The 25,808-nt window shown below is 36.2% G+C and overlaps 3 protein-coding genes across 4 annotated transcripts; 1 reads left to right on the top strand and 2 right to left on the bottom strand.

The window, feature by feature from the left end:
- Positions 1-321: 321 nt before the first annotated feature.
- IQD12 (IQ-domain 12) lies at positions 322-3,693 on the bottom strand. The gene is made up of 6 exons (XM_088209859.1): positions 3,282-3,693; positions 2,796-2,916; positions 2,423-2,710; positions 1,726-1,956; positions 1,263-1,394; positions 322-1,066 (listed from the first exon to the last, which is right to left on the bottom strand). Exons 2-6 carry the CDS (start codon positions 2,889-2,891, stop codon positions 542-544), a joined length of 1,272 nt encoding a protein of 423 aa, XP_088065985.1. The 5' UTR covers positions 2,892-2,916; positions 3,282-3,693; the 3' UTR covers positions 322-541.
- Positions 3,694-5,427: 1,734 nt separating this feature from the next.
- PAP16 (purple acid phosphatase 16) lies at positions 5,428-9,185 on the bottom strand. 2 transcript variants are annotated; one of them, XM_022035366.2, is made up of 5 exons: positions 8,823-9,185; positions 7,915-8,139; positions 7,355-7,631; positions 6,435-6,603; positions 5,428-5,811 (listed from the first exon to the last, which is right to left on the bottom strand). In XM_022035366.2, exons 1-5 carry the CDS (start codon positions 9,103-9,105, stop codon positions 5,596-5,598), a joined length of 1,170 nt encoding a protein of 389 aa, XP_021891058.2. In that variant the 5' UTR covers positions 9,106-9,185; the 3' UTR covers positions 5,428-5,595. The 2 variants fall into 2 exon arrangements, with proteins under 2 accessions (XP_021891058.2, XP_088065921.1); XM_088209795.1 differs by having other exon boundaries at positions 7,355-7,643; positions 8,823-9,182.
- Positions 9,186-22,975: 13,790 nt separating this feature from the next.
- Positions 22,976-25,575, top strand: LOC110809505 (FK506-binding-like protein). Its single transcript, XM_022035365.2, has 2 exons — positions 22,976-23,284; positions 24,536-25,575. The coding sequence occupies exons 1-2, from the start codon at positions 23,200-23,202 to the stop codon at positions 25,315-25,317; spliced, it is 867 nt and encodes a 288-aa protein (XP_021891057.1). The 5' UTR covers positions 22,976-23,199; the 3' UTR covers positions 25,318-25,575.
- The last annotated feature ends 233 nt before the right edge of the window (positions 25,576-25,808 follow it).

The following is a 25,808-nucleotide window of genomic DNA, read 5'->3' as shown; positions in this document are numbered from 1 at the left end:
GGCCTGATTCTCTGAGTTTTATTTAATATATTTTAATATTCTTCATATAATCTTAATAAAAATTTAAGTAATAGTTATTTGTTAATAAATTTTTGTGTAATGTTGAGATGGGTGTTTTCTGTTTTTAATAATAATAATAATATCAGAAAAAAATCCAATATGAAATAAATTTCCATTAAGAATAATTTCTTCTTCAACAGAAGACAAAACCACCACCATTATAAATACTCTTCATATCAGCATAGCAGATTCAAAGAACACCACCAAACCTCAAACCATTCTCCAAAAAACCAGAATTCCTTCAGAAAAACACAAGAAAAATGATCCACTCCATGAAGGGTCTTCATTTAATAATCTTGTATGTATCTTGCATGAACCAAACCAACCATCTCCAATGTGGAACTTCTGTAAATTTTCTAAATCCATTATACAAGCTGCTTTCAAAAATCACTATTTCTCATTCAAAACTCAAAAATTGATTAGAGATTGAATGAGAATTGAACCAAACACAACCTTAGAATCACAGTTAGAGTATTAATTTTCATTGTTGATAATTCATCTTTGAAGATATGTAATGTGAGTTCCCACTACTTGGATTGCTGCCCATTGATTCACCATTATAAGAAGAGCAAAGGGTAATCCCATTCTTATACGGCATGTTGTTGCCAAAGTAAGAATCCATAAATCCTACCCGTTGCCTCGGCGTGCTCATTGACCTTGCCTTTGCCTTGGCAGATTGAGTGACAGACATGTAAGTTGGGAAATGTGGAGAATTCAGGATAGTATTTTCGTCTTCTGTCGCACGTTCTGCACGACTAAATGATCTCCTAGGGACTGAAAGTGGAAAACTTATGCTGTCAGGAGAATCTTGCCTTTGCAGTGTTCTAAATCTGGATTGTGGTGGAGAGCATATTTCATTTGCAGTAAAATCTGTAAGCAACTGTTTTGAAGTCATCTGTCCTCTATTACACTCCTCTGTCTCGGACCATTGTTCCAGCAGGCAACTCCTCCTTCCACTTTCCTTCTTGTAAACTGATTCAGCCATAATGTTAGGATTCTTCCTCTCCTGAAAACAAACAAGTATATTGCAAAGTCTATATATGAAAATATGAAGCTTAACTTTTGCAGGCAAAGTATATTTAGAAACTAGCATATTGGCAGAATTAAACAGCTCTAATTAATATAGTGCTTCCCTCTTAGAATTAGAGAAATTAAAAAGAAAAAAAGAAAAGAGTATAATATGATGAATGAAGTAGAATTACCCGGTGAGAGTAGGAGTATCTCAAAATCCTCTCTCTTTGGATCATGGCCTCCTGCTTCCTGAACAATATGGCTTCCATGTCTTCCTTGGAAAGAACACTATAATCCCACCTTCTCTGAATGTTTGATTCATGCTGCCCATGATAAAATAAGAAACAAACTCAGCATCCATGCGGCTGCATATGTAGTCATAGTTTGTGAAATTAATTGTTTGCTCAGCATTTGAGTTGTTTCCTTGTTCTAAAATACCAAATGGAGAAACTATAAAATCATTTCAATGCATTATTCGGAGATAAAAAGACGAGAAGAAAGCCTCCTTCCAATGTCATTGGCAACAGGAGTTTCTTGATTGTTTTTAGGCAGTTCTAACTCGTTATATCTCTCGGGTACATGCATAAATATCAGTATAAAAATGTAGGTAGAGAATCATAGAAAGACTTCCTTGATTGAGATAATCTATTCTACCTTTATTTCTTTGTTTTTCAACTCTTCTTTTGGCTTGAGACGGTATCTTCTTTCGCTGTCCTTATGAATTGTGTCAGCAGTAGGACTACAACTTTCGTGGACCTCTGACTGAATTTTTGCGTAGGATGGTGAAATATTCAATGTGGTCATCACTTGGCGTCTCACAGCTCGGCCACGGACAATGGCTTGAATCCTCACCAATCCCTTCAATGCTCGTAGTGCTTTTCTTGCCTGTTTCACTCCATGTTATATTTGAATCAGGCCAAAATGAAAAAGACAGTTTCAGATCAAGAAGAGTGGCAGTTTCAGATCAAGAAGAGTGGCAACCATGTTTACCACAATCCCTCTTTTATAGAATTAGCTTTATGTAAAACAATTTGCATTGATTCCAGCAAAACTGACAGACTAAACTAAATCAGAGTTCATACTTTGCATGCAAAAGATTAAGCTCTTCTGCTTTTCATTTAGAAATGCATGGTAAATTTTGAGTCCTAACTTCAAATTTCTCAAGGACATTCTCCTTGTATGCTATATCAGACTAGTCCTAAACCGAAACTATGTTTTCATTCTTGACCAGCATAAAGTTTTGAATTGGGTGTATGAGTGTATGCATATTGAGTGCTTGATTATTTGAGCTGAATTGAAAATAAGCAAACATGAAAAGGGTACAGAAAGACGAGGATTTTAAGAAACCAACCAGATGTGCCCGGAAAGCACTTTGGATCTTGATGGCAGCCAAGTCTCGATCGTGCTTCTTAAACTGGTTGTTGGACTTGGAGGCAGTTGCAAGCCGAACCACCTTGGCTGCAGCCTGGGCAGCGGCAACTGCAGCCTCAGCTGCAGCTGCTGTTGCAATGGCTACATTCAAGGCATGCTTTCTCTGCTCTTCTGTTGCTTCACTCAGTGTTAGAGCTGGTGCTTTGAGTGCAGGGTGTTGCCTGAACTTGACCCTCCCAAATATGCATATTCTCCATCTCTTTGATTTCTGTAAGCATAAAAAATCATATTCTGGAAGAATATAAAATGGTACTCACCCAAAATAGTAATACATTAAACATAAGAAGATCAACCTTTTCTCCTCTTGTCTTTGCCTCAGAAAAAGTGAAAAGCCTCCTCAACCAACCAAACCAGCATCTCTTCTTTGCCATTGGAATTGATGCAATCATGTCAACTTATTCTTGAATCATAACCCTATTTTTGAATAACAATAGACTAAATTACAGTGTAATATTCTCTCTCACTCTATATATATATATATATACACACACTCTGCAGGAGAAAACCTATCCATCAAGCTCTACCTAGCTATATACATGCCCTATAGCTGGTAAATTATAAGCCATAATCTGCTAAATTCACTTAAACTTCGACATATCCTCAAAAGCACAGGCCTTTACTAAATCACTCAGAATAGAGAAGTGGTACTTTTAACAAACATAGGGTGTGGCAGAGCAAAAAGCTAAAGGAAACTCCAATCCAAGGACAGCCATGGCTGCCAATTTCTTGCTATACTTCAAACAACCCACAAATGGAAAACTACACACAAGTAAACAAACCTGAATTTTATGGAACACCCAAGAAAAGAGCTAGAAAATTCCCCATTTTATGATCTTGACAAAAATGGAAAATCCATTGAAATCTTCATGGGTTTTGATGATGAGCCAAATGGGTTCCTGTAATATCTTCAATCATAGAAGAATTCTGTTGAACTTTCAGTGTTTTAAGGATCAGTGGATCACTCACCAGGTCTTATATGTACTAATGTGGTAGTACTCTTCCAATGATGTGGCACATGATGATGGTTTGTGTTTTGTGATGATGATGATGATGATGATGATGAGTAAATTCTGTAGGTCTTATACAAAGTTTCCTACTCCATTTTTATGCTTTTATATCCCTAATTTTCTCTCTTCTTTCTTCCAACTGTCGTTTTCACAACTCCCGGTGACCGGTTCAAATGTCTGTTTTGTGAATGTCTGAAATGGCCTCAGTGGCCCCATATATATATATATATATATTTCTCTCTCTCTCTTCATAAGCAACCAAACTTTACAGCCATGTGGGCTGCGTGGATTAATTTAGTTTCTTCTGTGGGCACATGCGGAAACAAAGCCTGGAAATTATTGTGGTTGGGGACTTGAAAGTTATAAAACCACCTCCTTCTCTCGTTCCATCATGAAGGGTAAAGCCACCTGCTCGGGTGTGAACTTATTTTCTGGGGACGATGATGATGACTTGACCTACTCACGACACTTTCGATACTTGTTTAAAATAAATTTATAAGAGGTAGGTGCCAAAAGCTGTGTCTTTACAAGCTTCTTAAGAAATAATAATATTTCAAGTAGTAGAATTTTTTAGAATGTGGTAATCAACTTAAATAAGAAAATGTAATCAGATATTATAGTTCATAAAGCTAAATATTGAATTATGATGTATCAAATATTATGATTCATAATTTGTAAATATTAAATTCATATGTTGAAACTGTATTACTTTTATTCTTATATATAAGTAGCGGCTATTTTTATATAATGTTTATACGCTGTTCAATTATTAAATTCAAATTGAAATTATATGATATATTTATTTAATGTTTAATTCAATATATATTTATAATTTAAATTAATATATTTTTAGGAAGAAGATATTTTGGTCCAACTTTTGTGCACCCAACTTTAGTTTTCTTTTTAAGAGCACACATTCTCATATTAATCCAATGTATTCGAGATTTTAATTTTAAAATTCTACCACTATAATTTTATTTTCAAGTGCATTAAAGTTTTGTTGGAAATTCATAATTTTTCATGAATAAAAAGAGAAGTAGAAAGCCTTTAGATTTTTGGTCTCAACCCTCCTACGAATTAGGTAGCTATGAATGACTTGGCCAAAGCTTTGAAAGAGCATAAAGTTGGCTTTTGAGCTGGTCAATGCCCGTGAGAAAAGTCATCCAATCCAAGGGGACAAAAATCTTAATCAATATAAACATGATTACTCCCACACCTATATATATATATATATATATATTTAATGAACTCTCATTTAACACTCTATTTTTAACTCTTATTACATTAAAAGGTCTACTTTTTTTGAATTAATTTAGAAAACACTTGAATGATGAAGGATGATCCATGCCTAACTCAATCATCACTTGTCAATATTACATTTCTATTCATAATTTTAAGAACAACTTGAGTTTATTAATAAAATTTTATTAACTTTTTTTTTTTTTTTTTTACAATCATTTATAATTTACATTTTAGATGGTATCATAATCACATATTAAGAATTTAGACATAAGTTGTTTTTAATTAATATTAAGATTTTATACATAAATTTGTGCTTTATCTACTTCTTCAAGTTATTTAGCTTGGTAATGGCTAAAGAAAATTAGAATAATAATCATTTCTACTAGTTCATTTTATTTTATTTTATTTTTTTTTATAATAATAGCCCATCTAACTCTATTATTTCACACATAATTCCATTTGCCAACAGTGATACATCTCCCCCTCCTGTTATTAAGATTGGAGAATTGGATGTTATCATTATGCTTTACTCTTGATTAGATACAACATAATCCTAATACCCTTTGTTAATCATATCTCCAAGAAAAGTTTTTGGGTAAAGATATATGAATCTATCATAATTTGAGCCAAAAAAAAAAAAAAAGTAAAGCCAATTTGCAGAAAGGAGCTTGAGCGGTGGGGGTAATCAGAATATTTATTTACACAAAAAAGTCACTTTCACATATTTCACACACACACACACACACATATATATATATATATATTATATGACCTAATATTAAAACTTTTTCATCTGATTCATTACTCTTAGTATTCATCAGTCATGTTTTGGAGAAATAACCTGTTAAGAACTCAAGATAACTTCACTGTGTTGAACACCATCTTCCATTCTTATCCATGACTTTATGGAGAAGGGTTGCCTGGTGATCTCCAAAAATCTGGCTCCTCTAGCCCAATTTCCATATCCACCATAGCCAGTGTGTCTAGCAAAGCAAAGCCAAAGCTGCTTCTTGTAGGGGCAGCACCAGTCTAATCCATGGTTGTGTCCCACAAACACTGCCTGCCACCATTCACAGAAAATAAAAGAAAAACTTCTCTGAATTTTTTGTCTTTTTGTTGTCAAACAAATTTCTAGCAATGGATTCAGATTCAGAATAAGCTCACATGAATTCTTCAGATCCTAATCTCCCAGGTCCTTTGTAAACCTGACATCTTTTCTTTGCGGAAATCTAAACCCATTTTACCTTTCAAACTATGTTAGCTATTTGATAATATTTGAGTTTATTGTAACTTTGTTTGGTTTTGAGAGAGAGAAACGAATAAGTTGGTGAATTTTTTGTAATGACTTCCGATTTCATTGCTCTGGTGAAGTAGGTTATTTTGATCCAATCATGTATATTCTGTATCTTTTTGCTTTTCTACTTTAATTTTCTTGTTTGATCTATCACATCCAACGACATAAAGCAATCAAGTTCCAGCATTAGTAATCAATAAATGTAGCTTTTGTTTTTTTTTTTTTTTTTTTTTTTTTTTTTTTTTTTTTTTTTGCCAATGCACGTTTTAGCCCCCTTCAACATGAAATGTCAATATCAGCATTTACCCATATACATATAATATATATATTATATTTCATATTTATATTTATATATATTTATATATAATCACATTTATCAGTAACTTTACCTTGACAGAAGGCCTATCAGCAAGAAACTTCATTATACCCATTTCAGCTTCTTGAGCAGCAACCCTCTCCATGTTAATCGAGCCCACGCAAGGCTTGTGTATTCTAAACTTTGGAGCCACTTTCTTATAAGCCTTACTTGGTATATGCCAAAAGATTAGCTCAGGTACCCTGTCAAAATTGACAGTTTTGCTCAATTAGTTGAAGAAAACCAGAGGAAACAATCAGAGAAAAGCATTCAGAACTTCTCTCTCAGTCCAGTTCCAAACCTTCCAGTGGAAGTATTCAAGTAAAATAAAATTCAGCAATACAAATAATTGTTAGGATACAAGACAAAAAATAATTGGGGACAAATAATAATTGGGTTATTTTTACCACTTAAACTTTTGGAAAAAAGTAAGTAGGGTTAATTATGTATATGATATCAGGTTTTAATATCATAGTGTCTAACCTCCGTTTTTTTAGATAAAAAAAACCTGTATATTACGTATATGACACCAATGGGATATCATCCCTATACAAAGAATTTACAATATACATGTCACGACTCAATATTAGCATCCCAAAAATATGAAATCATCTAACTCTAATTCTACCAATATCCATCATACGTCCATTGAAATGTCTCTTGTTACTCTCTTTCCAAACAACCAAAAAATATACATAAGAATTATTTTAACAAACTTAGTACTACTTCTAATCCCACCCTAAGCCCACAACTCATTTTTCACCGAACCCCCAATCTACTCCCTTTTTTTTCAACTCTGCTAAGGCTTATGTCTGTCTGATTGGCACACAATTCTGCTTTTGCATGGAAGAGAGTGTTTCCGCAGATAGTAGTTACAATTTATTACCCTATAGATATCAATACTATGTCCGCGACTACGTGGTGAGAAAAACCCAATGTTTCACATAGGTGTACCTTAAATCAGGATTGATCTCTTCAGATTTCTGCTTGAACCACTCTGCTTGAGCATTAGATATAACCTCTGGGTAGGAGCCACCACCAGAATCTAAGAAGTACAGATACACTAATGGTGACTTGGGATCATCTGATGGTAAGACTTGCAGGACATAGTTGGATACACTAGGCCAAAGATCATTTGGACCAATACTAGAATAGGACAGTTCATTATTCTCAATCTCCTTCCTCATCAGCCCCAGGCGTGACGTCCCTCGAAAGCTGCAGCTTTCTTCACCTGGCATGAAAACTATCCCCACCATTTAAGAGAAGCCAGTGACACTAATTAATCTACGATGCAAACAAAACTAATAACTTATACCAGCACAACGATTTTTACCCAGATTGTTTGACCAAGCTTCTTTCTTCAACTAATATGAACTTATAAGAAGCTTCCGACGTTTTTCCTAAACCTCATATCCAAATAAAAACTGTCTAAACAAACAAGAATCAAACTAATTTAAGTCCTGCAAAATGAACCCCAAAAGAAATCATTTCAGATTCTAAGATTTAATTGTTACCTGAAAAGGATGAATTGGGCAGAGGACAGTAAACTTGAGGAACTCCATTAGAGGAAAACCAATCCAAAGGCCATTCAAAGGATGCATCATCATGGTTTCCAAAAACACTGGCCCAAGGAATTCCCCTAGCTCTTGTAGGAGAAACTGCTTCATCCCAGTACAAGCTTGCATTCTGAATTGGTATATTGTTGGCTGTAACTATATCTCCAAGATACACAACAAAATCTGCAATATGCATTTCACTTTTGTTAGTTAGGGAGAAAATATGGAAAAAGAAAAGGATAAACAATAAAAAATAAAAAAAATAAAAAATAAAAAGAGATAATAGTCAATCTTTTTATCTTAGATGTGGCTACATGAGTAACCAATGAATCATTTTTTACCATCTTGTCAAAATATAAATGAAAACATCTTTCTTGAAATAATTATCTAATTTATTTTTACTTTGAAGTAACTAATAATTAGTCTTCAAATAAATTCGATTTACTTTAGCAAGCAAAAACATATATACATACATAAACATATATGTATATAAATATATCCAGGAATATATAAATGCCAATATTCTTTTTTTTTTTTTTTTCTTTTTTATTAAAACTGAAAAGATGGAAAAGTACTCACAAATTGATAGCATCTCCATATTTACCAACTTTATCATGTTAGTTGGTTTCCAATTGTAAAGGAAATATGCAGACCATCATAAAATGGAACCTTTCTGGAAGATCGCAGGCAAAAATTAACCACTGACAAAGATCCTTTTTTTTTTTTTTCTAACTTTCCTTTTTCAACATGGGTAAATGACCATTTTCTCATCAAACAAACAAGAAACACTGTGAAAAAGTAAACTGGTAATTAATTAATGATATCAGAGAAAGAAAATCTACCTCACAAGATTAACCCTCACTCACCTGGAGCTTCGGCATCAAGTACGGTGGACATCACCTTGACGGAGTTCACATCCTGGATTGGACCCCACTCCGTCCATGCATTCTCCCCAAAATGCAAGTCTGCGAACACTGCGATTTTGAACGGTGCGCCCGCCCGCACTCGACGATTCCCGCTCTCCGGCTTCGTCCGTAGTCTGACGCCGGTCTGTGGAAGACGATGCGGACGATCGAATCCGACGGTGAAGGAGAGGGAGACGAGAAGACCAACGGTCAAGATGGTGAAAAGAGAAAGACAAACAGCCATGAGAACGATGAGAATGAGACAGCGGGTTCCAATTTGATACTCAGTGGCAATCGGATATACATGTATATATATGACTGTGTATTATAATATCCTGTAGTATATTCCTGGCTTTCAGAAGGTGACATTGTAAAAGACAACGAGGAAACTAAAAGTACAGATTCCAAATGTAATAATCATTATAAACAAATTATTCAGATGTGGCTAACGACAAATTTGTACTAAATTTAATAAAATATCTTCTACTTTAAAAGTATGTTTTAATTTATAAAATTTTGAAAAAAAATTTAAATTTATTTAAATTAAATATAATGATTAAAATGTTAATTTATAAATTTTAGTTCTCTGATGTGTGTGTGTGTGTGTGTGTATATACGCGCGCGCACTTACTAAGAAATGTATGGTTGGATAATGCAACTAGATAGAACACAAAATACTGGATTTATTATATTTCTAAAGATAATATTATAATATTAAAAACCATCTCTATCCATACATTTTTAGAGAAATTGATTCAATCTAATTTTTGATTTTATAATTTAATTATAAAAATTTATAGGAAAAAAAATTATACTTAAATTCAATAATTAATGTAATTTCTATTAGAGATGGATCCATCCATCTATTAAATATTGAAAACAACAATGTAAGTATTTCAGTCTCAATGATAAGATTTGCAGCTCAAATTAAAGCTATAAAATAAATAGCTGTTAAATTAAAATTAGAATTAGCTCAATCGTTAAATTAGAAACTTTTGTACAATTTGCTCTTAATCTCAATAAAACTACTCGTAATCAATTGGCAAGAGGTCAACGATTATGTGAATTACTTAAACAATCTCAATTAGTCTCTCTCAAGTTGAAAAAATAGATAATGACCATTTATACAGAAACGAATGGTTATCTTGATTCATTAGAAATTGGACAAGTAAGAAAATTTCTCGTTAAATTACTTACTTAAAAATAAATAAGCTTCAGTTCCAAAAAATCATATTCTCTACAAAAATATTCACTGAGGAAACAAAATTTATAATTATCTTAAAAGAAGCTATTAGGAACATGATGGATATCGAATACACCAAAAATAAATTCATATTCAAACAATAAGATAATATTGTAGTAGCAATGAATAGGGTCTCCACAGGGAATTAAGAACCAATATTCTCTTATCGCCAGTGATAAAATTAAAAACTAGAGATTTTTTTTTTTTTGGGACAAAACAATTAAATAATTCAACAAACTCTAAAGCAACAAAAGCAGAAAATAATTAAGCAAAATAATGAAGTAAAAATCAGTTATGAGTGGGTTCCAGTTAAAGAAGTAATATCTGTTTCAACTTGCAGGATTGATCATTGATACAAAGACAATTCCTACAAGCATTCAATAAACCAGTTCTAATTATTTGAGATGTTTCTAACAATTAATCTTTCTTTAATCTTATATTAACCAAGAGACGTTCGTTGATTAACCCTTATTAATAAATAACTCCCAAGACACTACTAGAATTTAGTTTACTAATAGCATTAAGAGTTAGAAAGATCCGATCCTAACCAATGAATTCAACCGCGTGTTTCATTCAAATTAGATTATATCTTTTTAGTGTGATACTAATTTACCACTAGCATCAAAACAAACTGAACAATTACAGATTCATGAATCTTGAATGACAATATGCTATCAAGTTATATGCACAATGGGTTATGTTGAACAGATAACAAACACTAATGTTTGTATGCACAACAAGATATACAAATACTGAAGTTAAATAAAAATAAAATAAACCAATTCGATCTCACAATCTTGAAGCTAAAACTTTAATTAAATCTCTAACTAGAAACTATAGTGTTTAGCCGCTCATGTTGAGTTTGATATACCAACAAATTATTTTAAGATCAATTAAAGAATTACATAAAGAATAATTGAGAAGGACGAAATCTGTTTGCTATTTTCTAGCTGTCGTTCTTCTCTGTTTTGCTTCATATTTAAAGGATGAGAGAGGATCAGAGTTTCCTCTTATGGAGGTAGGGTTTTCTTTGATGATTTATGTAACGACCCGGAAATTTAAAAGGAAACGTATATGTAAAAATTCTAAATGCGGAAGCGAAATAAAATATTATGATTAACATCCCTTACACAATAACCAAAACGTATTAAACGTATGAAAGAATAAGCTAACTAAAATAAATACTAGAAATGAATACTATAGGGAAAACAATAAAATCTTTACGTATCTACTCGCCGTCTTCCTGCAGAACGGACTCGGGAACCAAGTCCTCTTGATCTGAAATGGTTAAGTAAGGAATGAGCTACACTAGCCTAGTAAAGACGTCATACTATCTCACAGTCACAGAATTAAAGGTTGGTGGAAAATAAAAACGACCAATAGAGCATAATTTATAAAAAATTTATTTATCAATGATAAAACCCTTTACTGTCCACTTACCTCAATGAGATTCATGAAAACAACTTATAAAAACAATAACATTATAATATCATGAAATCATATGCACTCTGTAACATAACACGTGTCATACTTTTAATGTTTCAATCATCAGGCAAAAACTTTCATCTTTTATCAGCCTACCAGTATCCATGGGGATCCATAGGGGTTCCCGCCACACGTGAACCATTCATTTTAACAACTTAATTCTAGGACCGTCCCCATACCCCGTCCGGTATGGGCGCCAAAACAATAAACCTCAATACCCCGTCCGATATGAGGGTAAAGCGAGCCGTCCCCATACCACATCTGGTATGAGAGACAACGTTCCCGGTAGGGTTCCTTATGAACCCGCTCTGTCCACCATCTCCCAAGATATCTAGTGAGGTTATCGACTTATCCATTTATCAATTCACATACCTTTTCTATTCTTTTCTTAGTTTTCTATTTCTCACAAAATCATGAATATTTAAACCAGTAACTAGCATCCAACAATGCAGGCATATCATCAGATTCACAAAATCAAGCCATAATGAAGTAAACAGTGATTCATGCATTCAAAACCATAGAATAAATAAATCAGATACCATAATGCATTTAAAACTGTAAAATAACTAAAACAGTAACTGACCGAAAATATATCAGATTCGGGCTCCATTAGCAACCTTATTTAATTATACATATCTATTAATTCATAAAATACCGTTTTGTCATTTATTAAGCTTTAATGTCGTGATAGGAAATAGGGTGAGTAATCCTTACTTGATTGGAAGTCTAAGATCGGTTTTTCACTGTGCCTACGGGCGATCCCTATATTCTCTGAAATTTTTTCCCAAGAACTGAAACACATTTCTGGTACCTATACATGTCCCCAAAAAACTCCAAATCAGACTCATGGCCTACTTGGCAAATTTCGAAAATTCCGGCACGTCGGCTCCGCCGTGCTCCAGCGACGATGTCGCCGCCCGCGGCAGTGATCTGCCTCGGGTTGGCTGTTTTCGGCCGTTTTTGGCCAAATTCAGCCAAATTAGCACCAGTTCCTGCGAGAAAACACACATAAAGCCCTCGGTGGGTCAAAAAAACTCAAAAAAACCAAGACTTACCAGCGGCGGAGCTCTCGGGTGCGACGACTCCTCCGGCGCGAGTCGCGATTTGGTGTTTTGCTCTGGTCAACCTGTAGAGGAAAGGACGGTGGTCACAGTAGTATAAAAATTATATCGAACGAGAATCGGGAAGAGCCTCATCGGAGGCAAAAATTGAGGAAACCCGCGGGGGCGCCGCTGGGCTTCGGCAGTATTTTTCAGCCAATTGGCCGGTGGTTTGGCTCCAATTTGGCCACAGGAGGGTTTAGCATTAAAATTTGAGCCAAAGGAAAAATTTTTACCTCGTTTGACGGCCGAAAAGTGCTCCGGTGCGGCGGCGGGTGGCGGCAGTCGGTTCCTCCGGTGGCTGGGCTGTCTTCTCCGGCGAGGGCTCTGGCGGCTAGGGTTTGGGGTTGGGTGTGGATGAGATTATTTATAACCTTATCCTTTTAATATGAGCCGTCCATCACGATTTAATCTGAGCCGTCCGATCGCGATTAAATTAGAAATAAATCTGGACCATCCATCGCGATGCGATCTGGGCCGTCCGTGCGTGATTCAATCTGGGCCGTCCACATGCGTGCAATCTGGGCCGCCCGCATGCGCGTTTGATCTGGGTCGTCCGTATGCGCGGGAATGGATCTCAGCCATCCGATCGGGCGCAAGGGTATCGCCCACGTGGCTCTGTTCCGCGTGGCCTCCCGCGTCAGCGTCTCTACCACGAGGCGTGTCCTGGTTGGCCGGGGCTGCTGACCGGTCTGCTGACGTGGTTGCTGACGTGGCACAATTTTTTCTAAATTGCGTTTTGACCCCTAGTTTCCGATTTTCTTTTAAAAAACACTATCAGAATCTGAATTTTCACCCATTTTTCCCAAAATTATTTTCAATTAAACCCCAAAAATAATTTTACCCATTTTTATCATTATTATTTTTTTGTTTCCATTAAATTAAATTAAAATCATATATTATTACTTAAATAATCATTTATTTCATTTAAAATTTACAAAAATTTAAAATAAAACAAAAAATAATATTCATAAAAATAATAATAAAATTTTGGGTTGTTACAAACTCTTTCCCCCTTAAGGAAATTTGGTCCCTCAAATTTGCCTCTTACTCTTGATCGAACAAATGGGGGATACTGGGCTCTAAAGTCTGATTCTAGCTCCCAAGTAGCCTTCCTTGATGTGTGGTTCTGCCACACGACCTTTACAAATGATATTTCCCGGTTGCAGAGTATTCTGCTCTTTCGGTCTGTGATACCGACTGGTACTTCCTCATAAGATAAGTTCTCTTGGAGTGGAAGCGGTTCATGAGCCAAGACATGAGAGGGGTCCGGGTTGTACTTACGTAACATGGATACATGGAACACATTGTGGACCTTGGAGAGCTCTGGAGGCAGTACTAGTCTGTAGGCGGCAGTACCAATCTTGTACAAGACTTTAAATAGTCCAATAAATCGGGGATTCAGTTTTCTCCTCCTGTCGAACCTACTAATTCCCTTGAAAGAAGTGACCTTAAGGAACACCCGGTCGCCTTTCTCAAACGCTAAATCTCTCCTCTAGGTGTCCGCATAACTCTTCTGTCTGCTTTGAACCGTTTGAATGTTTTTTCTGATTTTAACTATTTTAGACATGGTCTCCTCTACCAACTCCGGGCCGAATAATTTTCTATCACCCACTTCTTCCCAACAAATCGGCGATCTGCATGGGTGCCCATATAACGCCTCATACAGAGCCATGCCAATGCTCGCTTGGTAACTGTTGTTGTAGGCAAATTCTATCAGGGGTAGATGGTCGTCCCAATGGCCCACAGAGTCAAGGACACAAGCTCGGAGCATATCCTCAAGTGTACGGATTGTCCTTTCTGATTGTCCATCAGTCTGAGGATGGAAGGTAATAATGAGAGACAGCTTTGTTCCCATGACTTGCTGGAAGCTACTCCAAAACCGAGAAGTGAACCTGGGGTCCCCGTCGGATACCACTGTCACTGGAACTCTACGCAACCTGACTATTTTCCAAATATACATTCTTGCCAACTTGTCCAAGGGATCGGTCATCCTGATGGCTAAGAAGTGAGAAGACTTGGTAAGCCGGTCAACAATTACCCAGATGGCGTCATGTCCTGAACGTGCCTTAGATAATCCCGTTACGAAGTCCATGGTGATATGTTCCCACTTCCACTCCGGGATCAGTAAAGGCTGAAGTAACCCGCCTGGGCACTGATGCTCTGCCTTGACCTGCTGACATACCAAGCATCTAGATACAAAGTCAGTTATGTCCCTCTTCATCCCATTCCACCAAAATCGGGGTCGCATGCTTTGGTACATTTTGGTGTTTCCAGGATGCATGGCAAACTTCGAGCTATGGGACTCTATCATGATGTCTCTCTTTAACTCACTGTCGTCTGGGACACACACCCTGTCCCAGAATCAGAGTAATCCATCGGCAGAGGCTCGAAATTTTGAGCTCACTCCCTGTTCTACATCATTCTTGCGGGCTACTAGGGCAGGGTCGACTGGGCTCCCCTTATTCTCTGTATTAACTCGGGTTGGACGGTCAGATAGCCCAAACATGCGACTCTCTTCAGGTCCTGAAGTCGAACCTGTTGTGTGGCCCCAATTTCCCTGCGTTCTGAAACCATCAAATGGGCTAAGATACCTGCACTTTTCCTGCTGAGAGCATCTGCCACCACGTTGCCCTTACTCGGATGATACAAGATATCAAAATCATAGTCTTTAAGGAGTTCCATCCACCTTCTCTGACGCATGTTGAGATCCTTTTGAGTGAATGTGTTTCAAACTCTTATGATCGGTATAGATCTGAAAGGTCTCTCCGTATAAATAATGGTGCCAGGTTTTCAAGGCGTGTATGATTGCAGCAAGCTCCAAGTCATGGGTGGGATAATTTCTCTCATGATTCTTTAACTGTCTGGACCCATAGGCTATGACCTTTCCATGCTGCATTAGGACACAACCCAGGCCTAGATAGGAGGCATCACTATAAACTGTATATCCCCCCGATCCACTCGGTAAAGCCAGTACGGATGCAGTGGTCAGCCGCTTCTTTAATTCAAAAAAACTTTTCTCACAGTTCTCATTCCACTCAAACTTGGCATTCTTCTTTGTGAGTCGGGTTAGGGGGCCGCTAGACTAGAGAATCCTTCGACGAACTTGCGGTAATAACCTGCCATTCCCAGAAAGTTACGGATTTCCTTAACTAATGTCAACCTCTCCTAGCCAAGTACCGCTTCAACCTTTTTGGGATTCACTGATACTCCTTCCTTCGATATGATGTGTCCTAAACCTAGTAGGTCTACATTCAGTTTCCTATTTGCTATCTCCACGGCACAAGCCCTGTAGACAACTTTCCCTAATAGTGTTTCACCTCCAGCAGTAGATACAAATAACATCGAACAAAGTTTATCAGGTAATACATTAAATTTGGATGCAAAAACATGTGAAAAAAATGAATGTGATGCACCAGTGTCAAATAAAACATGAGCAATATGGTTACAGATAGTGTACATACTATGTACCACGTTCGGGTCGGTATCGGCATCCTGCTGTGTGAGGTTGTAAACCCTACCCTGAATAGGAGGTCTTCCTTGATTTTGGTTCCTCGGGCACTCTCTCGCATAGTGCTGGGCACTACCACATATGCGATAGGTGTTGTTGAGGCGGTAGCATGGTCGGTCCCCGTGATCCCTGTCGCAGTGCTGACAGATCTTACCATGTGCTGCCCCTGGAGCTTGAGGGGGAGCCTGGGTCACCGGTCTGGGTCTCTTATTTTGTTGGACAGGTGCAGTAGGTGCTGGTCTGCGGGGTGTAGCTGAGAGTCTGTGACTCCCTACTAACTGAGGAAGGGTGTTGAAACTCCTCTCCATAATCTGCGCCTTTACCAGAACGGCTGAGGATGTCTTGAGCTCTAGTACAAATAAGTGTTGCTTGATCTCTGGGTGAAGGCCCCACTGGAACCTCCTAGCCTTCCTGCCCTCATCTATCAATGTCTCAGGGGAGTATCGGCCCAGCTCTAGGAACTTACGAGTATATTCCGACACCGACATGTTTCCCTAGACCAGCTGGACAAACTCTATCTCTTTTAGATGTCGGATGTGCTCAGGGAGGTACTCCACATGAAAGGCTGCTAAGAACTTCTCCCAAGTGACTGGTGTAGGTAGGATGGTCTGCTTGATCTCCCACCAACGACCTGCTTCCCCCACCAGCATATAGGAAACAATGGTAACCCTCTGCTCAGGAACCACGCCTAAGGTCTTGAAAGCCTTCTCTGTCTCCGCCAACTAGTACTAAGCATCTTCAAAAGAAGATTCCCCTACAAAAGTGGAAGGGTTCAGTCTCCTGTACCTCTCTACGTAGCCTGGGTCAATCAGGGAAGGAGCTGGGTCCCGTGGAAGAGGGACTAGGCTAGGCTGAGGATAGACTGGGGGGCCCTATGGTGGCATCTGCTGATATAGTGGGGGCACTGGATTATACTGTGGCGGTGCCGGGTAGTACTATGGCTGGGGCACCGGATTATACTGCGGCGGTGGTGCCGGGTGGTACTGTGGAGGAGCAGACTCATGCCGGAGTGGCTCGGGATCCTCTCGCTGCAGTGGTGGCTCAACCTATGGTAATGGGGGAAGGTCAGGTAGCTCCCTTCTGTCATCTCGACCTTGCTGAGCATAATGATCCTTTCTAGTATCTCAAATATTCTGTCCACATCTTTTTGAAGCGAATCATCTCGGGCTGCTCGGTTTAGTGGGGGTCTTCCTCTCCTCATCTCTCTACACCTGCATTTCACAAGGAATGGTTGAGTAACTATTCATCAGTTGGTATTTCTCTAAGTATTATTGTGTAAGGGATGAGTCCGAGGAACGCGACTCTGATACCAACTGTAACGACCCGAAAATTTTAAAGGAAACGTATATTAAAAATTCTAAGTGCGAAAGTGAAATAAAATATTATGATTAACATCCCTTACACAATAACCAAAACATATTAAACGTATGAAAGAATAATCTAACTAAAGTAAATACTAGAAATGAATACTATAAGGAAAACTATAAAATCTTTAAACATCTACTCGCCGTCTTCCTGCGGAACGAGCTTGGGAACCAAGTCCTCCTGATCTGAAATGGTTAAGTAAGGAATGAGCTACACTAACCCAGTAAATACATTACACTATCTCACTGTCACAGAAGTAAAGGTTGGTAGAAAATAAAAACGACCAATGGAGCATAATTTATAACAAATTCATTTATCAATGATAAAACTCTTTACTGTCCACTTACCTCGGTGAGATTCATGAAAACAACTTATGAAAACAATAACATTATAATATCATGAAATCATACGCACTCTGTAACATAACACATGTCATAATTTTAATGTTTCAATCATCAGGCAACAAATTTCATCTTTTATCAGCCTACTAGTATCCATGGGGATCCATAGGAGTTCCTGCCACACGTGAACCATTCATTTTAACAACTTAATTCCAGAGCCGTCTCTATACCCCATCCGGTATGGGCGCCAAAACAATAAACCTCATTACCCCGTCCGGTATGAGGGTGAAGCGGGCTGTCTCCATACCCTGTCCGGTATGAGCGCCAAAACATTTAAAGTCTCCATATCCCGTCCGGTATGAGAGACAATATTCCCGATAGGGTTCCTTATAGACTCGGTCCGTCCACCATCTCCTAGGATATCTAGTGAGGCTGTCGACTTATCCATTTATCAATTCATGTACCTTTTCTATTCTTTTCTTAGTTTTATGTTTCTCACAAAATCATGAATATTTAAACCAATAACGAGCATCTAACAATGCAGGCATATCATCGGATTCACAAAATCAAGTTATAATAAAGTAAACAGTGATTCATGCATTCAAAAATATAGAATAAATAAATCAGATACCATAAAGCATTTAAAACTGTAAAATAACTAAAATAGCAACTGACCGAAAATATATCAGATCCGGACTCCATTAGCAACCTTATTTAATTATACATATCTATTAATTCATAAAATACCATTTTATCATTTATTAAGCTTTAATGCTGTGATAGAAAATAGGGTGAGTGATCCTTACTTGATTCGAAGTCTAAGACCGGTTTTTCACTACGCCTACGGGCGGTCCCTAGATTCCCTGAATTTTTTCTCCGGGAACTGAAACACACTTCCAGTACCTGCACATGTTCCCAAAAAACTCCAAATCAGACACGGGGCCTACTCAGCCAATTTCAAAAATTTGGGCACGACGGCTCCATCCGCGGCGGTGATCCCCTTCGAGTTGGTTGTTTTCGGCCGTTTCCGACCGAATTCAGCCAAACTAGCACCAGTTCCTGCGAGAAAACACACGTAAGGCCCTCGATGGACCGAAAAAACTCAAAAAATCGAGACTTACCGGTGGCAGAGCTCTCGGGTACAGCGGCTCCTCTGGTGCGAGTCACGATTTGGTGTTCTGCTCCAGTCAACCTATAGAGGAAAGGATGGTAGTCACAGTGGTGTAAAAATTATATCGAACGGGAATCGAAAAGAGCCTCATCGAAGGCAAAAATCGAGGAAACCTGCGGCGGTGCCGCTGGGCTTCGGCGGTATTTTTCGACCAATTGGCCTGTAGTTTAGCTTCGATTTGGCCACAGGCGGGTTTAGCATCAAAATTCGAGCCAAAAAAAAAATTTTACCTCGTTTGGCGGCCGAAAAGTGCTCTAGTGCGGCGGCAGGAGGCGACGGTCGGTTCCTCCGGTGGTTGGGCTGTCTTCTCCGGCGAGGGCTCTGGCGGCTAGGGTTTGGGGTTGGGTGTAGATGAGATTATTTATAACCTTCCCCTTTTAATATGAGCTGTCCATCATGATTTAATATGGGTCGTCTAATCGCGATTAAATTAAAAATAAATCTGGACCGTCGATGCGATCTGAGCCGTCCGTGCGTGATTTAATCTGGGCCGTCCACACGCGTGCAATTTGGGCCGCTCGCACGCGTGTTTGATCTGGGCCGTCCGTGCGCACAAGAAAAGATCTCAGCCGTCCGATCGCGCGCACGTGGATCGCCCACGTGGCTCTGTTCCGCATGGCCTCCCGCGTCAGTGTCTCTGCCACGCAGCGTGTCCTGGTTGGCTGGGGCTGCTGACCGGGTTGCTTGCGTGGTTGCTGACGTGATTATGTTTTGACCCCCGATTTCTGATTTTCTTTTCAAAAACACTCCCAGAATTCGAATTTTCACTCCTTTTTTCCAAAATTATTTTCAATTAAACCCCAAAAATAATTTTATCCATTTTTATCATTATTATTATTTTTATTTCTATTAAATTAAATTAAAACCATATATTATTACTTAAATAATTATTTATTTCATTTAAAATTTACAAAAATTTAAAATAAAACAAAAAATAATATTCATAAAAATAATAATAAAATTTTGGGGTGTTACAACTTAGCCTCTATTTCTACTTTTTAAAGTCGTCTTTACTTGATTCAGTTTCCCAACTCTAGGTAAAAATGACATTTTCTTTTAAGTCTGATGGTATACTGAAACATTAGTATGCTGCTACTAGAGTCCAAGTCTTGTCCAAGGCTTGAGCACATGTGGCGACTCTGTATGCTAAATCAGTTCTGTTGCATTATTTTTCGAGTATTGAGTTTTATCTTCCCACCTGCATCCAAAAATAGCAAAATCTCTTAAGTTATGTAGTAAGTGACTCAAATATGCATTCAAAAGCAATAAAAGTGTCATTTATGCACATTATCAAAATAAATGAAACATTTTCTACCTAGATATAACACAAAAAGATTTGTATGCTTTCAAAATATTGGATTTATTGGATTTCTAAATATGATATTATAATATTAAAAATCATCTCTGTTTATATGTTTTTAGGAAAATTAATTCACTTTAATTCTTAATTTTCTGATTTAATTACAAACACTATATAAAATATTTATACATTAATTTAATAATCAAGACAAACTAACATAATTTCTATTAGAGATTGATCCAACGAACTATTAAATGCTACAATCATTAATGTACTTATTTTGGTCTCAATGATAAGATGTGCAACTCAAATTAAAGCTATAAAATAAGTAGCTAATGAATTAAAATTGGAATTAGCTCAATTCGTTGAATTAGAAGTGTTTGCACAATTTGCTTTTAATCTTGATAAAGCTACTCGTAATCAACTGGTAAGAAGTCACTGATTACGTGAGTTACTTAAACAATCCCAATCAACCTCTCTCACGGTGAAAGAATAGATAATGACTATTTATACGGAATCGAATAATTATTTTGATTCATTAAAAATTAGACAAGTAAGAAAATTTCTTATTAAGTTACGTACTTAAAAACAAATAAACTTTAGTTTCAAGAAGTCATAATCTCTACCAAAATATTCACTGAAGAAGCAAAAACTAAAAAAAATTTTAAAAGAAGCTATTTATAATAAATGAAACATTTTCTACCTAGATATAATACAAAAAGATTTGTATGCCTTCAAAATATTGGATCTATTATATTTCTAAATATGATATTATAATATTAAAAACCATGTCTATTTATATTTTTTTAGAAAAATTGATTCAGATTAATTCTTGATTTAATTACAAGAACTGCATAAAATATTTACATATAAATTCAATAATCAAGATGAACTAATATAATTTCCATTAGAGATGGATCCACCAATATATTAAATGCTGGAATCATTAATATAGGTATTTTGGTCTTAATGTAAGATCTAAATAACAATTAAACCTATGAAACAAGTAGTTAGTAAATTAAAATTGGAATTAGCTCAATTCGTTGAATTAGAAGTCTTTGCACAATTTTTTCTTGATCTCGATAAAGCTACTCAGAATCAATTAGTAACTACGTGAGTTACTTAAACAAACTCAATCAACATCTCTCATAGTGGAAGAATAGATAATGGTCATTTATACGAGAATAGTTATCTTGATTCATTAAAAATTAGATAAGTAAGAAATTTTTTTTGTTAAGTTATGTACTTCAAAACAAATAAATTTCAGTTCTGTTAAATCATATTTTCTACCAAGATATTCATTGAGGAAGTAAAAACTATAAAAATTTAAAAAAAAAAGCTATTTAGGAACAAAAAAAAAAAATTTCTACTTCAAGAATAATTCTAAATAAATAAAGAAATTGATCATTCTTTAATTTAATTTAAATTAATTTCATTATTTACTTGAATTTAATATTTAATATAATAACTAATAATTATTCATAATATAAATTTCTAAGTATATACTATATATAAGACAAGCAAATGTAACATAATTAAGCATCTCTTATTCAAATAATTCAATTTTTTTTTCTTAACATAGAAATATAAAAAAAAAACATATTTTATAAATGGATATATTAAGCATCTCTTATTCAAATCATACAAAAAAAATTTCTTAACATAGAAACATATAACATATATATTTTATATGTGGATATAATAATTCAATTTAATTCTTTTTTAAGATTTAATTTATTAAAATTATATTGTGTATTAATTAGTAATTAAACAAATCGAATTAAATAATTATTTGTGTGGATTGATTTAATTATTTTTACAAAATTACTAAAAATTTTATCCCAACTTTTAATGATCAAAGAAAACTATTTTTACACTTTTACAATTCAATTAGTAATAGCACAGTGTATAAATTTCATTTGAATATTTAATACTAAACAGATAAGAGAAAATGAAATTGATTGAATGAATGGATGATTTGGGTAATTTAATTTAATTTAATTTTTTTATAAGTTAATTATTAAAAATATTATTTATAATTTTAAAACTTTGTAACTAAAATGTCAAATAAAGTATGGGTTAAAATTTACTAAAAATAATAATTGAATATTTCTTTTAAAGTCAAATTTTTGTATACTATAAAATTAATTGATTCTTTAAAAAATTACATAATCCTAAGTCAATCTTAAATATTATTTACGAATTTGAATTTATATAGAAAAAAATAAAAAAATATATATATGTATCTGAATTTTTTAGTAAGTTAATCTTATTTAGATTATTTAGAAAAGGAATAGGAAAATAAAAGCAATGAAATCAGGTTGGACGAGAATGAAACTTCCTAATGAAAAGCGGATTAACTGGTTGACGTCAGAGAGGGGTAATTTGGTAAATGCACAGAGAGAGAGAGAGAGAGAGCGCTATAAATACACAGTGAAACTATTAAACTAAAACCATGGGCTCAAGAAAACGAGAAAGACAAAAATCTCAAAATTCCGTTCCGTCAAGGTTCCTCATATACCTTTCCTAGAGAGAGAGATAAACAAACTCGTCAAAAGTACTCAGCACTTCTTCAAGCGATCAAAGCTTCTCCTTTATCGTTGATTTTTTCGGCTGAAATTTCTGGCAAGAATCAAAACAAATAAGCGTTTCTTTTTTCGGAGGCCTGAAAATTTTTTTTCTTCTTTTTGAAATTCTTTGTTGGCTTACAAACCCTTGAGTTTTATAGCCCTGCTTCCTTGTGCCGGAAGGATTGTCTTTTGGGTTATCTTCTTTTGCTTTCTTCGGTTAGTGTTGGCTTTTCGGTTTGCGATTGTGTTTTCATGGAGGCTAGGAGGAAACAAAAAGGTGAAATCCAGTATCACGAATTGCAGAGGCAAAGATCATATAACAAGAAACCGCCTCTTGGTTTGTTTCCCTCTCTGTTACTTTTTTTTTTTAATAGTTTAAAGAGCCTTAAATTCTTTGATTCTTGTTTTTTTTTTTTTGTGGGTGATGGTTCTTTTAGTGTCTTCTTAGCCTAGAAAATACGGGGCTCTCTTAGATTTTGATATGGATGTCTCTGCTTGTTTATACTTCAAGCTTTTTTCCTTTTCGTTTCTTAAACTTTTCAAGTGATGTTTTGTCTGTAATTCTCTTCAATGCTGGTTTCTTTTTCAAATTTTCTTGAGATAGGTTTTTGTTGATCGTAATTTGTGGGTATGTTGAGCGTGATGTTGCCTGTCAAGCATCTGAACTTTGGATCATATAGATTTTTTTCCCAATTTATGACTCTGAGAGACTGTTTCTTTCTAGTTGGTTGTTTTGTTTTTAGGGATTAGGCCTTTCAGGTGGTATCTTTTTTGAGCCAGGCAATTAACTCAATCTTTTGTTTCCTTTCACTGATTTTTATTTTTAGGGAGGGTTTAGGGTTTCTATTTTTGGGCTCCTTTCCTTCTCTTGATTATATTGTCTCTGATCAATACTTGCTCAGTACCGACCCTTGCTAAAATTGGTTTTTCTTTGTTTTATGCCTTCACACTGTAAGGGTTTTGAATCTATTTTGTTATTCTTAAACATATGGATTTGGCTTAACAAAATGCCACTACAAGGGTTTCCCAATGTTCTGAGTAATGGCAGTTGGGTAAGGGATATCGAGGTATCTTGTTAGGAATAATCCTTTATTCAAACTTCCTGTGGTTTCCTTTGGGATAGAATTTATGAATGGATACAGAAGAAATTGTAATAACAGAATACTGAGAGTTTCTTTTTAGGAAGATTCCTTGATTCACTATGTATGGTATAATCACACGTGGCTTGCGTTCGCATGAATACCGAGAGAATTGTCCAAGTTCTCAATGTTTTTGGCCATGGTGTTGGAAGATTTTGAGCTAAAGTGCAAAAAACCTTAATCTTTTTGTTGGATGTAGATTTTCTGGCAACGTGATAATGACATCGAAAGCATCTCAATTATTATCGGCTTAAACTTTCCATCTCTATTGCCTTATTTTTTAAATTATGATTTACTGCTTCTTGTCTTTTTCTTTTTTTTTTCGTAACCTTTCATGCATCTCTTTCCCTTTTAAGATGTAGGCACTAGTTTTGGTGATTAATCATAATATTATATATCATGCAATGTCTGGCCTCCGATATTTGTCGTGACATTACTTGTTTTTGCAGCATGTTGGCAGCCAACTGTGCCAGCTTGGGAGAAGAAGTTCTGCAGTTCAGTTGGGTTAGTCCCGTGGAAAAAGATCTTAGAAACAAAGAGGTTTATGCACCTGTATGACAATGTGGTTCAGTGGAATGACTCTGCTGTCGAAGAGGCATTCAACAATGCTAAAAGCCGGTATTGGGCAGCCATCAACGGTCTTCCTTGTAATATATCCTTGCCTGATCCTGATACCTATATTGATGAAATTGATTGGGACTCGGAAGTTAATCCTGAACTGATCTTGGACTTGGAACGAGAACCAGAGGATCTTGCAGAGGTAGATAAAGGTGACAATGGAGTGATTCTGTGCAATTCTCTTCTACTGAACCAGACATTTTCCTGCACTGGTTGGGGAACTGGATGGGAGGATACTGAAGAGGAACCAAAGAAGAACTCGGAGAATTGTGACTGGAATATGGGTAACCATGAAAATTCTTGGGAACAGGTGTATGCACCGAACAAAGAGGCTCCGGTAGATAATGATTGGGGTAATTGTCCCCAGAAATCTTCATGGAACACATGGGAGAACAATGACCATGAATGGAATAACAACTACCGAGAGTCTAGCAACAAGGATTATGGAAGGGGTGGATATCGGGGAACCTGGGATGGAAACAGAAGGAGAAGAGAAGGTTATGGATCACATACTTCAAAGCTGAAAACCTCGAGGTTTCGAGGCGATGACAATCAAATGGACCGAGGATTGAGAAATGGAAGATGGAGAAAGAGAGGGGTAGTTTGTGCTTGAGCAATAATCTGCATGCAAAAGCCTTATTCAAGGATGTGCAACTCAATGAATTTTGTTGGACTGGTTAGCCGTCGAGTAGGAAAAAAACAAGTTTTGTTAGTGGCATTACGTATATAGCCATGTAGATTGTGGGAAGCATTTTTTCATTTATTCTTTTCTATCAGTATAGATAAACACCGTATAGAATACGAATTCTAGGTGTTCGACCTGTCAAGTTCAGCTGTGTTGAATGTTTTTGTATTTCTCGTTGTCCTTCGAGACCTGTCTCTCAAGAATATGGTTTTTATATGATTGAAAGAAAGTGTTTGCTCAGCATAGAATATAACTCTACGTTTATAGCTCCTATCAAATTCATTGTCTCAAGGTTGTTTATAGCTCAATTTTGATTGAAGCTAGCCCTAGATTGAAGCAGAGACATCCATATCAAAATCTAAGAGAACCCCATTTTTTCTAGGCTAAGAACACACCAAAAGAACTCTCGCCCCCACAAA

This window comes from Carica papaya, chromosome 8 (assembly GCF_054855325.1).
Source record: "Carica papaya isolate Zhongbai chromosome 8, ASM5485532v1, whole genome shotgun sequence".
Classification (NCBI taxonomy): domain Eukaryota; kingdom Viridiplantae; phylum Streptophyta; class Magnoliopsida; order Brassicales; family Caricaceae; genus Carica; species Carica papaya.
The sequence above is the reverse complement of the archived record's forward strand: the minus strand, read 5'-3'. Positions and strand labels throughout refer to the sequence as shown.

Bases quoted from the DNA above. Each gene is read 5' to 3' on its own strand.
- IQD12 (XM_088209859.1), bottom strand. From the start codon at position 2,891: ATGATTGCATCAATTCCAATGGCAAAGAAGAGATGCTGGTTTGGTTGG. The intron at 2,711-2,795 runs GTTGATCTTCTT...TTATGCTTACAG, and splicing joins CAAAGACAAGAGGAGAAAAG to AAATCAAAGAGATGGAGAAT. The intron at 1,067-1,262 runs GTAATTCTACTT...GTTTGTTTTCAG, and splicing joins GATACTCCTACTCTCACCGG to GAGAGGAAGAATCCTAACAT.
- PAP16 (XM_088209795.1), bottom strand. From the start codon at position 9,105: ATGGCTGTTTGTCTTTCTCTTTTCACCATCTTGACCGTTGGTCTTCTC. The intron at 7,644-7,914 runs GTAACAATTAAA...TGGTGGGGATAG, and splicing joins GCCCAATTCATCCTTTTCAG to TTTTCATGCCAGGTGAAGAA. The intron at 5,812-6,434 runs GTAAAGTTACTG...GAATGGTGGCAG, and splicing joins CTGATAGGCCTTCTGTCAAG to GCAGTGTTTGTGGGACACAA.
- LOC110809505 (XM_022035365.2), top strand. From the start codon at position 23,200: ATGGAGGCTAGGAGGAAACAAAAAGGTGAAATCCAGTATCACGAATTG. The intron at 23,285-24,535 runs GTTTGTTTCCCT...TTGTTTTTGCAG, and splicing joins TAACAAGAAACCGCCTCTTG to CATGTTGGCAGCCAACTGTG.